Source organism: Pelobates fuscus, chromosome 6 (genome assembly GCF_036172605.1).
Source record: "Pelobates fuscus isolate aPelFus1 chromosome 6, aPelFus1.pri, whole genome shotgun sequence".
Taxonomy (NCBI): domain Eukaryota; kingdom Metazoa; phylum Chordata; class Amphibia; order Anura; family Pelobatidae; genus Pelobates; species Pelobates fuscus.
In genome coordinates this window covers 143,391,550-143,405,524 of record NC_086322.1, presented here as the reverse complement: position 1 = coordinate 143,405,524, position 13,975 = coordinate 143,391,550, and the positions used below count along the sequence as shown (strand labels likewise).

Sequence of the window (13,975 nt, the reverse complement as noted above, 5' to 3'; positions counted from 1 at the left end):
TCTTTTGAGATCGCTTACTTTCCAAAATGGCGTACGAGGTGCAGCGTGAGGCAGAGGCCTCAGAGAAGTCGACAAGATCCGGAGGCGAGTACAAAGGTCTGATTCCGATGAGGATTCTTCCCCCTCCACAAAAGGAGATATCAAAAGGCTACTACTGGACCTGAGGAAGGTATAGAAGACCGAGCTTCAGGAAGCCCAGGTCGAAATGGGAACCATCGATGAGGCATCAGAATCAGCTTGAGATACTCAGATACAGGAGACAAAGAGCTATGTGGAAGGCCATACCCAGCAGCTACAGAACTGTCATTGAGCTGGAAACAGGACACAAACGAAGGAACCTCTGTTTATATTTCTGTGAGACGTGTGAGAGCTTATTGAATATATCAATGATGGGAGCTTCTTACTATATACAGGAAAGAACTATGTATAATACTAAAAATACCACAGTTATAGGGTGAAGTCACAGTCTCTTTCAGAATTGAGTCTGTACAAACAGAAGTAACAAACAAGTAGCAAGTTAAAACTACTAAAATGTATGCAGATAATGACGTACATTTTTTTAAATAGAAGCATAGTACTGGGAAAGACCCTAACTGAACCAAATTGTAGATTCTGATGGATTTTTACCACATCTGGACTAAACATATACATTTATATTGGTAACCATGTTTAATTCCACTCCACAGGAAAAATGTCCAGTGATCGGGCTCTGAGGAAACAACAGCAGCTGAACAACTTTTTATCTGTAGTGACGAACATGGCTAAGCCTGGAGACTGTATCGTGGATTTCTGCAGTGGAGGGGTAATGTTTTGTGTTTATTTTCAAATACTTGAATCATTAGAAAATAGAATGCAATGCATTTTTCTAACATCTTCTTGTAGAATTATTCCACAGTAATTCCCAGAGAATAAGGTCAATTATTTATATAGTAGAGTCTGTTGAAGACATAAAGAGGTATTAAATTCAGGGTTTAAAGTTACATGTAATATCTAAACAACTTGACCGAAGAAAATCTATCAAGATTGGCATTGATTTCTCTATAAGAATGTTAACATTCATTATTTTATAACATTTATAAACCAACAGAATAAGCTACAGAAACCCTTTCAGTATTTGTCTTGATTAATTCTGATGGTATGATGGATGACTGTTGGGGTTTTTTCCTTAGGAAATGCACTTACCGGTAATATCTGTTTTCCTGATCACTTTGAGGAGATGACTTTTATTTCAAGATATTTTATTGTTTTTTCTAGTCATTTGACGGTCATATAAGTTACATTATGTAAAAATATGTTGTTCCATCATCCGAACTATCCACAGTAAATGTTGCAGCAAGTTGGGCAGTTCACTTTTATTCTAATGTAACTAATTAGTGCTTTAGAGAGACGATGCACATGTCAGTCAAAGAAAGTCAAATAGCATAGTGTAAACGGATTAAGCTGCATTAAACAAAGTTTGTTGTGCAAAAAAAAACACAAAACATTGCATTTCTTCCATGTTAAAATTGTAGTTTTATTATCCTCATAATACCAAAAGAGTTTGAGTAAAAATACTAAATTATACAATCTGTAGCTTTTTTCCTTTCTCAGGCCACACAGTACAAAGCAGGGAGCAACAGAAACAACAGAAATATATTGCATATCTACAAACCAGTCAAAATGAAAACAAACATTTACGTATATTAAAGGAGATATTTTGAAGAAATCCAAATAGGCACACCAACCTATCAGTGCTTGTTCCTCTGCAGGAGTATATCAATAATTGAATAACTTGCTAAATCCTATTCATAATAGTAAAGCTCAGTAAACAGCTGCAGCCTCACACGGTTATTTTGGCAAACATGTAAAGGAGTGTTTGCATTTGTACGAGACCAATGGCTGTTACAAAGACCTAAATACATAGGAAGTACTTGAAATGTTTTACTTGTAGAAGATTAGCCAGGCTCACTCTTTGCTTCTCCTTTCACAGGGCCACGTTGGGATTGTCTTGGCTCACATGCTACCATTATGCCAGGTAAAGCATCCAGATTATGTTAATAGAGAATGCTGACTTTTCTGTTACTAAACAAACACAGCAATGTATATACCCGATTGAAAATGGATTTAGAAAAACAAAGGGGCATACTTAAAGGTACTCTGCTTTTTAATCAATGTCAGAATGAGCCTTTTCTCCCTGTGGAACATATCTTAATCTCTTGTTCTCCTGCCTTCTCACCCTTTCCATTACCTTGAAATAGTGGATTAATTATTGTTCACTGCTGGCTGAACGTTCTTTGATGAACATTAATTATTTTTACCAATGTTATGGTAAACAAAGCACGTCTTTAAATGACTATAGGCCGTATACAATGATAGGATCTTTTGAAAGAAAAAGGGAAAAAAAGCATGTTACTTAATGGCGTTAATTCACAACTACCAACATAGAGCTGTATTTTAACAACTGCTCTGTTATCTCTGTGGTTTTATGAACAAGTGTTGTTGACAGAATTGAAAACATTGGTTCCTTCAGTTGGAACCCATTATTTAATCCTGTTGTCACTTGTCACCTTTTATTCTTTCTCCTCCATATATCATCGGAGATTATATTAAGGCACTACTCCTAACTTTCTCCATCCACCACATCAAATATCAGTGTGTGTCTATGTTTGTGTATGAGTCTGTGTGTATGTATATCAACGTGTGTGTGCATGAATTTAAGTACATATGAATATTAATGTGTGTGTACATATGAATGTCCATATGTCCATGTAAACATGTAATTTCGCTAACAGTATGGGATTGAGGAAGGTGCAGAGGGAGACGCTTTTATAACCGTATCCAGTTCGGTGTTGGGGAGGATTCCCAAAATACATTTCCACCCCAGATGCCATGTTACCTAGGTTATGGCCACTAGCATCCTTTGCATGCACATACATGGTCACTCCTTCTCTTATTTGTTTGCCTTGGAGAACAGGGATTGGCTGAAATATCTCAGGCACTTTCTGTTTGCTGCAGTGTTTTAAGAATCAGGAGTTCATGGTTAAAACCCGCGAAAAGAGGGACTTTCAGAAGTAAGCCACATTTATTGTGTTGTTTCAGTTTTCTGTTGCATTATATAAATAATAAATAGTTTGGGTGGTATATTCTTAGAAGGGATGCCTTCACTGTTCCATAGGCATGTCACAGATGGAGGCATGTTTCCCGAGTTGTTACCCAAGGGATTGTGTCTGCTTTGGCTTCACTTGAGGGCTGGGTCCACGGTACCAAGGGCCCTATTCAAGTTACCTCGCTTGGATTTGTTAAGAATATCAAAGTTAATAATTTGCAGATCTTTAACCAAGATTTACCCTACTTCGTGTCCCTCTGGCCATCAATGACTACAACAGCAATTTTGTAATGCAATCAGTCTAGTGTCCGCCCAATAACTCATAATTGCCTTAAATATAGAGCTCCAGGTTAGGTAAAACAATTATAATGTAGCCCTAAAAGATTTTTTTTTTTTTTTTTTTTTTTTAAACGCACACAAACATTTTAAGTACTTCAGTCCTGTAACACATATTATCAGACAGAAATTGTATTATGAATCCCATGGACATTCCTGCAGTGCTGATTTTACCACTAGCTACAATTGTTATAATCACAACCTGCTTGTAAGGATATTTATAAATGAGAAACTGCCAGGATTATTCACCAAAGTGAATTTCAAATTTAAATTCAAAGTTGCCGAACTCGAAGCACAGATTACTATTTCCAGTTTGACTATTATGACCTTAACTTTGAAATTCACTTTACATTCTCATTTCAGTAAATAACCCTGTGTGTTTACATGTAAATAGAAATTCATTATTAACATGTTGGGGTACTGTACATTTAAATGCAGAAGCATATAATATTAGTTTGTCTAAATAATAATATTTGTTTAAGTAACTAGGAAAGTTTTGTTCTCTATTGTAAACAGATTATTCTAATTGAAAACAAAGAAGAATCACTCATGCGTGCAAAAGAAAGAAGTGATGAGCTTGGATTACCCAATATATGGTTCGTTCAAGCAAATCTGGACTATTTCATTGGAAAGTTTAACATTGGGGTAAGCGATGGAACAGAAACTGATTTTTTTTGCAAATTTGCAGGATTCATTTTTTAATTTGTGGGGATCTACCAAAAACATTGGTTGAAACATGAAACTGAGAGTCCAAATCTCAGGCAGAATCAGTACATACATGTTGCGGTCTCCCCAAGTTTAGTGGGAGTTACATTCCCGAGCAGTACCTGCATTTGTTTTGATGACAATATCTGAAATAGCTACCGCTCAAGACCCGTTTTAATCTTTTAACTTTAAAATACTGTGACGCACTCACTTCTCAGATCACATGGGTTTCACATCCAAATATTGAAAGGCAATACAATGCAATTTAACTTTTGTGTCAGTTTAATTTAAAGGGAAACTATAGGGCCAGGAAAACAAAGTTGTTTTCCTGCCACTATAGCTCCCTATAGTGCCTCCCTCGGTGCTGGCTTGGGTCTGCCTCCGCTCCTCCCCTGCCGACATCAGCCGGCCGCGGTGGAGACCAAATCCATGGCAATGGCCATGCTTGCATTAGGATTTCCCTATAGGTAGGCATTATACAATGCTTAGCTATGGAGATTTGGGTGACGCTGGAAGTTTTCATGCATAGCGTGAGGACGTCCAGCGCCAGTTACCGGAAGTCCCTCTAATGGTTGTCTGCTAGACAGCCACTTGAGGCGGAGTTAACCCATAAAGGTACTTATTGCAGGTAATTAATAACTGCAATAATTACCTTTGCAGTGTTAAGGGACCTGTAAATATGTACCCAAACCTCTTCAATGAACTGAAGTGGTCTGGGTACCTATTGTGTCTCTTTAATGTGAAAGTTACCAGGGCCCTCCATCAACACTTTCTCACATATACATATGGACTCACAGACACCAACATAGACTGTGAAAGACACACACAGATACATATTGCCATACACATACAGATGCACTCTCATAGATACACACTCTACATATGCCAGACACACACATGCAGATAAACACATCATGTGTGAGCCAAGGTGTAATGGCATGTGGATGCAGGATTTATTCATTTATTGTGTTCCCTCGGCTACCCATTTACTTGGGTTGTGCAATATCCAACAGTTAGATATGTGTGGTATTGGGTGTATGAGAGTATATAGGTGAATGCATATTACTGATATTGGGTGTGTATGACGTAGCGAGTGGAAATATGGTAGTAGGTGTGTGATTTGTGTATGCGTCGCAACATGGCATAGACAAGGTTAGTGCTGTGAATACCTACCAGGATGCTGGTTCTACATTGTGTTGGCATCCCTCATGGTGGTCGGCACTGTGCAGAATACAATGCTCATGTCAATCCTCTCCTGCATCCTCAGCCACTCTAGGACTCAGCTGAGACCCCAGAATTGGAGGGGGAGGTGCAGGATGGTTAGGAGGATGGTCTGAGTGACCTGAGCGTGTCGCTTTTGCCCATAGAGGCGGGGCCACATTTAGAAAGGGAGTTGTCACTCGCCCTAGTCTATGTTAGTTGACTGCTTTAGTGATTAGTTATTTCCCATGTTCAGACTCTTCCTTGGCCTAGGCTGTGAACCTTTTTCCTGCCTGACCTTGCTTTTTCGATTTTCCTATCTTTTTTTATATTTTTGGAATAATAAAAAACTTTCTTTAAAGTGACAGGGCCCATTTTGCAGTCTCCTGTCTCATGAACCCAATAACCCCAAACCGTGACAATATTCTACTAGTGTTGGGCATATTGCTGATGATTGATATATGAGGGGCATAAGTAGCTATATGGTAGAGGGTAAGTGCCAAGGGGTGGGTGTGTGACAGAGCTGGTGGTAGATGTGTGTATATGTGACATGGAAGGGAGTGCATCTTATTTTTGGTGTGTGTATGTGTGTGTCGGGGATTGAAATGTGTCTATTCTTGGTGGTAGGTATGTGATAAGGAATTCTAATTAGTAGCAACTGTTCTTTAATATGCAGTTTTATTAATGTTATTATTATTATTTTATTTTGTTGAAGAAATTCCAACATTTTCCGCTGAACTTTACAGTGTGTAAACTACATAAACAAGTGATTATGACAAAGCAAGTTTAGCATATAGAAACAAGACGTGACAAGGGTCATGCTCTAAATGAAGTCAGGAATACAAACTCACACAAGGGTAAAAGTGCACTGCAACCAGAAAGGAAGATTGATTGCTAAGCGCACTAGAAAATATACAATTATCTATTGAAAAGGGGTATACAGATAGTATGTTCAATTTAAAAGGGTTTCAGTGATGCATATAATGCTAAACTTCATTTATATGATTGACACTGGCTTTAATATCACGATGGCTCTTATCCAGCAGTAGACCTAATTTAAGTGAACCACTCACCCTTTTGTAAGAATTTGCAATGTGTTATAATCCAGCAACAGATGGAAAGCTGTTGGAATGTATTGCAGAGGCTGAGTATGTGTAGGATTAAAACGGACTGTTTTATATTGGGAGCAATGTGATCTGTGTGTGTCAAGCAGAAGGTGATTGTTTTTGCTAATTAGCTGCCTTTAATCTACAGTTGGAGGACAATCTGTTGTATATCAGCATGGGTAAGAAAAAGATGCATGTCCTTATTTCACTTAACATAGGGTTTGCTCACTTCAATAAGGTTTACTGGTGGGCTAGAACATCTGCCATGCTAAACAAGAAAGTCTCAGATAAGTAAAGACATTTAACTTGGTATGTGACATGTACTTCCAACAAGCATATGTTGATACATAGGTACGATATACCCACACAGTGGGAAATGTCTTTTGTTATTTTGGCAATTAGAAAATGAAGTGCACACTCACAGCTAGACATGAAGCATTGGCTGTTATATGTTGTTCCAATAATTTGTTTACTTCAGAAAGTAAGTACATGACTATAATAGGGGCAAATATAGATGGGGCACAATTTATTTTGTCATTATGTTGCCTGGGTTTGGCATTATTGCCAGTTATGCAAAGTAATATAATTCTGTTGCCCTGGTTATAAGACAATCCTGAAGGAGCTCATTTATGTATTTATTTTCTCTGTACACATCTAGCTGCTTCCTGCTGGATCATATAGGGTCCTAGGACTATCCTCTTGCTTTATTTTTCCCAGACATGATGAGGAATCCTTTGGGTTTTATGGCATCATAGGGATCTCCAACTCAATTTTTTTTCTCTCTTTGCATTGTTTGATTGATAGCTTTAATTGTGTTAGCTATTGTATTTTCTAAACAATAAGAGGGTGATGCTTGTTGCTAGTTATTATTTTAGACCTTTTTGCACTGGAGGATATTTTTCCCCAAGTCAAGTAGCCATTCAGTGAAGCAATAGCTTTGCCTGCAAAGTCTACAACTGGTCCCCCTAATGCATACCTGCCTAGTGTCCCTATCTAGGAGGGACAGTCAAATTTTGTCTGCAAATTCCTATACCCCTCTTTTATAGGAACTCCATATTATTGGTGTGTCAGAGTGTATAAAAGCTCCACAGCAATAATGGCCACATGTGTCTTTAAACTACAATAAATGTGTTTAGAAATCAGTCTGTGTAAATAAGAGCCATTATTCTTGTCCTAAATTACATTTTAGTTGCTATTAGCAAGTCACACAAATTTCTCAGAACAACCCACCCTTTGCAACACCCAGACTCATACCCCTAAAATTAAAGTGTCCGTTTGAGGTATACCCTAATAAGTGATACATTGATAATATGTGGTCTTTGCTAAGATTTAGCCTCTTGAATCTGTACGCAGTACCATTTCTATCTATCTGACTTCATTCATGTCTATCATGTAAATGAATGGCCTTGAAGTCATAATTTGCTGTGATTGTATCGCTGTTTATCTAAGGATGCAATGAATGTGTGAATAAAATACCAAAAACGTGTTTTACGACGTGAATGAGAAGTACACATGTTTGCATACATGTCGTTTCTAAATAATTAAAGTTCCTACTTAATGTATTAAAGAGTGACTAAACACTATAGATATTCCTTTAGATTTGTTCAGCTGACCCCGTGTACAAGCACATGTCACTGAAGAATTCTCATTTTTTTTGAAGCACAACTTGGGTAAACATGGTACCAGATGAACAAGTCGCATAAAGTTAGAAGAATGCTGACCTGTAATATGTTTTAACCCAGTGATGAAAGCAAGCTGTCAATGTCTACACTCCCACAATATACGTATAATTAATGCAAGGGTGAATTCCAGACACTAGTTCAGATTGAGCCTTAGACTGCTCCTTTAAAAAAAAATAAAAAAAGTTAGAGCTGCAGAATGTTCCTTTACGTAATGGCAACCAACTGTATGGCAACAGTATGTGCAAATCAGTTGGACTGGTGAAAACATAAAATAAAGTACTTTTTACAAAATTTGTATTTGAGACCGTTTTAAAACCTTTTAGTTGAGAATGTATATGCCAATCCCAGAAGTCATTTTATCTTTCCTGGTAAAATATTTAATAAATAAATAAATTATGATGCACAGGTAAGATCATTACATATCCTCTGGATGATTCATTAGGTGTGTTTAGCAGCTCCCATAGCCATGACAAAATGTATGTGTGTATGGGTTAAAAAACATATTTTAATTTACCTGATACATGCATGGTTCATGCTCCTTCTCCCGCAAGGTCACGGCGATCAAGGAACATGCAGGGCAGCAACGGCTACATGCACATTAGTGCTTCCCCGTAGGAAAGCATTGAATCACTGCTTTACTGCCGTATATACTCGAGTATAAGCCGAGTTTTTCAGCACATGTTTTGTGCTGAAAAACCCCAACTCGGCTTATACTCGAGTCAGTGTCTGTATTATGTCAATTTGCATTGCCATAATACAGACAGGGGACTGTGGGGGCTGGCAGAGCGTTTACTTACCTCTCCTGCAGCTCCTGTCAGCTCCCTTCTCCTCTGCGCCGGTCCGTTCAGCACCTCGGTCAGCTCCCAGTGTAAATCATAGTGCGGCTCTCGCGAGACTTACAGTGTGAGCTGTCAGAGGGAGCTGCACGGACTGGCGCGGAGGAGGAGGGAGCTGACAGGAGCTGCAGGAGAGGTAAGTGCTCCCTGCCAGCTCCCCTCCTCCCCCCACTGGACTGCCAATGCCACTGGACCACCAGGGAAGGAGAGCCCCCCTCCCTGGCCAGCTTGGAAGCAGGGAGGGGGGACGAAAATAAAATAAAAATAATAATATAATAAAATACAAAATAATAATTAAATATAAGAAAAAAATAATAATAAAAAAATTATTAAACTAATTAAAAATAATAATAATAAAATTGCCCACCCCCCACCAAGGCTCTGCAACACACACACACACACACACACACTGCACTCATACACACACACACACACACACACTGCACTCATACACACACACACTGCACACACACACACGCTGCACTCATACACACACACGCTGCACTCATACACACACACGCTGCACTCATATACACACACGCTGCACTCATTATATACACACATGCTGCACTCATTATATACACACACTGTAAATAAATATTCAATTAATAAAAAATTTTTATAGGATCTAATTTTATTTAGAAATTTACCAGTAGCTGCTGCATTTCCCACCCTAGTCTTATACTCGAGTCAATAAGTTTTCCCAGTTTTTTGGGGTAAAATTAGGGGCCTCGGCTTATATTCGGGTCGGCTTATACTCGAGTATATACGGTATGTGGTTTTTGAAGGCGCTGGGAATCCTCATGCATAGGATGAGGACATCCAGTGTCGTTTCACGGAGTTAAACTCTGATAGGCAGCCACTACAGGCAGTCTTGACATGTAAAACTTGTTATTCCATGATTAAGGGAACAGGCATAATGCACCAAACCATTTCAATGAGATGAAGTTTTCTGGGTCCCTTTAAGTGTAACTATTCCGAAATTGCGCTGGGCGTCCTCATGCACAGGATGAGGACGTCCACTGTCGTTTCATTGAGTTTAAACTCTGATAGGTAGCCACTGCAGGCGGTCTTAACATGTAAAACTTGTTATTGCAGGATTAAGGGAACAGGCATAATGCACCAAACCATTTCAATGAGATGAAGTGTTATATGTAACTATTCCGAAATTGTTATCATTATATAATCAATCTCTTTTTTAGGTAGCCTTGCATGCATGTGGAGTGGCAACTGACATGGTGATTGAGCATTGCCTCAAAGCTAAATCCGCATTCGTCATCTGCCCATGCTGTTACGGCTTTATACAAAACACCGTCAAGACCACGTTTCCTCGAAGGTAAAGCAAATCACCAGCTTCTATTTGAATGCACAAGTGTTTGGCATTTATTTATTTAGTTTCATTAATTCCAATAGTATCCGAAGATTTATTGTTCACGTCTGTGTTGCTGGTCATGGGTTTCAAACAGATGGGCATATTTAAAACTGAGGCATAGTTAGAACATGACACCTGCTCACTAATTCTGCCAAGCATTATCTGTTTTAATGCATTATTTATGACAATCATACAAACAGGCTTCTGAATGAAAGCTACTTGGGAATTTTTAAGGTATCTTAATAATAATAATAATACCAGATATCCCAAGTCTCCCGGGTAACAGACCGATACAACTGGTAGAGGACCCTGCCTGTGAACATGTGTAATATCCTGGAAATTACACACAATCTAACATACAATTAATGTGTGTCAGATTGTGTGTTTGATTTCCAGGATATTACACATTTTAAAATGCCCCCAATAACTTCCCCCTTAGTGAATACTCAATTGGTGTTATTTGTAAAACGGTGGCCCTGTTGGGTGCCCGGCCCTTTAAGAGCCTGACCAGACCCCTGCAGTTTCTGCCAGCTGGTAGGAAGGCCACTTCCTCCCTGTTAAAGAGACAGCCGTGGGGGAGGGAGGAGGAGGCAGCAGCAGCTACATGCTCACTCTCATCAGCCTTAACCCAGACCCCAAAAGGTAAGCTTAAATGTGGCTGCAATGTTTGTCAGATTGAGTGTGTTGGTGCCAGTGTGTGTATCTTTGTGTATGTGTCAGTGTGTGTATTTGTGTCTATGTGCCAGTGTGGGCATCTGGGAATCGGTGTGTGTGTGTATGTGCCAGTGTGCACATCTATTTTGTGTACGTGCCAGTGTGTGTGTTGTGTGTATGTGCCAGTGTGGGCATCTGTGTATCTGTGTGTAATTGCCAGTGTGTGTATTTGTGTGTATGTGCCAGTGTGGGCATCTGGGAATCTGTGTGTGTATGTGCCAGTCTGTGTAATTGCCAGTGTGTGTATTTGTGTGTATGTGCCAGTGTGAGTATCTGTGTGTGTGTATGTGCCAGTGGGATTGTATGAGGAGATGCACATGGGGAGGGGGGGGGGGTGCAGCCACCTCCCTGAAATGAGCTTTTGCAAGTAATATGTTTACTGTACTTGCCACTAACTGTGTAATGCATCTGTGTATGTGTCAGTGTGGGCATCTGGGAATCTGTGTGTGTGTGTATGTGCCTGTGTGGACATCTGTGTGTATGTGCCAGTGTGCATATTTGTGTGTGTGCCAGTGTGCGTATTTGTGTGTGTGCCAGTGTGGGCATCTTTGTGTATGTGCCAGTGCATATCTGTGTGTGCCAGTTTGGGCATCTGTAAGTATGTGCCAGTGTGTTTATTTGTATGTATGTGCCAGTGTGGGCATCTGTGTTTGGATGTATGTCTCAGTGCCAGTGTGTTACACTGAGTGTTTTAATGTGCCAGTGCACATATATGTGTGTCAAGTTGTGTATATGCCAGTGTGTGTGCATGTGTCTGTGTGTAATAGTTGTAATATGTTGTGTGTGTGGGGGGGGCACTGCATGGAGGGGGAATTGTGTGAGGAGTTGCGCATGGGGGGTACAGCTACCTCCCTGAAATGAGCTTTTGAAAGTTGTGATGTCTGTAATACGTTTTACTGTACCTGCCACTAACCATGTAATGAAATTAAGAACATGGCAATCCCCTTTTATTTGCCATTACTGGTGTATTCACTGTTAAAAGTATTACAAAGACGAGCTGACAAGGGTAGGCTAGCAGCAGACTGACAAAGCATTATGGGAAGTACAGTTCACAAATATCTGCAGTGGCAAAGTAAGCTGTCCTTATTCTGCATTTGTGACCTTTTAATATTGCTTCACTTCCAAGGTATATATAGCACAATAAACATCTGACTTGTTTCCTTTTTTCCCCAGTAAACAGTTCCAGGAGGTCCTATCATACAAGGTATATTTTCTTATTTCTTTACTTATGTTTGTTTTGGGACTTCAAACAATGCAGTGAAGCCAGTGTATTAACTTCTCATTCTAAACACTGTAATAACGATATCTCGAAGGGTTTTACAATTTCCAAAGGAAACATTAGTATAGTTTTTCTAAAAACATACAACGGAGAGGAAAGTTATCTTGACCCTTTTCCAGATCTCTTTACTTGATGCTGATTTAGATACTAGTGTACTCCATCTGCTTATTTCTGGGGCTTTAAGCCCCTTTGGGAAAAAAAATGTAAACGTAACTCAGTGGTGAAAATTCATGCGTACAATCAACCAAACATAAATCAACATAGTAAAGGAGGAGACTGTATTTAAAAGAAGAAAAACTACCAGAACAAGAGGACATAGTCTTAAATTAGAGGGACAAAGGTTTAAAAATAATATCAGGAAGTATTACTTTACTGGGAGGGTAGTGGATGCATGGAATAGCCTTCCAGCTGAAGTGGTAGAGGGGAACACAGTGAATGAGTTTAAGCATGCGTGGGATAGGCTTAAGGCTATTCTAGCTATAAGATAAAGCCAGGGACTAGTGAAAGTATTTAAGAAAATTGGGCAGACTAGATGTGCCGAATGGTTCTTATCTGCTGTCACATTCTATGTTTATAAGTATAAGTACCATTGTACGCAATGATCCTACCAAGCATTTTATTCTTTAGAAAAAATATATACATACCCAATCTTTATTTATATTATATTTATACTTTTATATTCTTCATATTCCCAGTCATGTCAAAAATGGCCTTTAATAGACGTAATTTCTCACATTATTAAATGCTCAAATTAGTCTTTTACCAAAACAGAGGCCCTTTTAATCCTTTTAAGCAGTGTGGGAGGTTTCATTTCACTACAGGTCCGTGACCTTCTGGCTAATTAATTCTGATGCAAATAATTCTTTTGTCAGCTTAATCCCATTCACTTGTTGTCCTTATAAGTCACTAGGTCATATTCTCACAATTAATATTCTCATATGACTATCAGTATATGTCTTTAATGTCACCTGCTTCCCACCTTACTTGATTGTAAAATATGTTATCTGTGCTCAAGTGCTTGGCCTTCTTAACACTTTAGAGTTACAATGCAAAACTCTCAACATTTTCTCAGAATTTTCCTGTTGGCGTGTTAAGTTCTTATATAGAAAGGACACATTATAACTGTAGCACTCCCCAGATGCATATAAACATAAAATGACACTAAACATTAGTTTGAACCTTATTTTCTGTAATAAAAGAGAAGTTTAAATATTGTTGTCTTACCGACTTATTGTATGGACTGTCTCACAAAACTGCTACATATTTAGATCACGTTCTATGCCACAGTACTTATTGTGCTGCACAAAAAGTTTAATATGTGAAAATTAAAGGGTACACTAAGCTGCATAACCATTATGGTTTATTTTAGTGGTTATGGTACCACGCCCCCTTTTTTGTCAAACTATTTTGACGTTTTTTGACCAACACCTTGAGGTTATTCCTAGCCCTCGTAACCCACTCTCTCTTATTACATTTCTGTATTATCAAGTGTAACTCTGTCAAACCTGGACTCATAGACCTATTGCACCATAACCACTACAATGAGCTGAAGTGATCATTGTGCATAGAGTGCCCCATTGTGGCTTTTTTCTGAATAAATACATGAATAAAGCCCATTTAGTTGTTTTTACCAATACCATACAAGCACAAATTCAGAAGT

At 38.8% G+C, this 13,975-nt stretch overlaps 1 protein-coding gene across 1 annotated transcript in view; it reads left to right on the top strand.

Annotated features, from left to right (window-relative positions):
- The window catches only part of GSTCD (glutathione S-transferase C-terminal domain containing), a 143,278-nt gene that overhangs the window by 115,286 nt on the left and 14,017 nt on the right, over positions 1-13,975 (top strand). Inside the window, exons 6-10 of the mRNA XM_063458384.1 lie at positions 687-802; positions 1,970-2,014; positions 3,938-4,066; positions 10,153-10,286; positions 12,210-12,240. Of these exons, the coding sequence (XP_063314454.1) occupies positions 687-802; positions 1,970-2,014; positions 3,938-4,066; positions 10,153-10,286; positions 12,210-12,240 (455 nt within the window). The remainder of the gene's footprint in view (positions 1-686; positions 803-1,969; positions 2,015-3,937; positions 4,067-10,152; positions 10,287-12,209; positions 12,241-13,975) is intronic.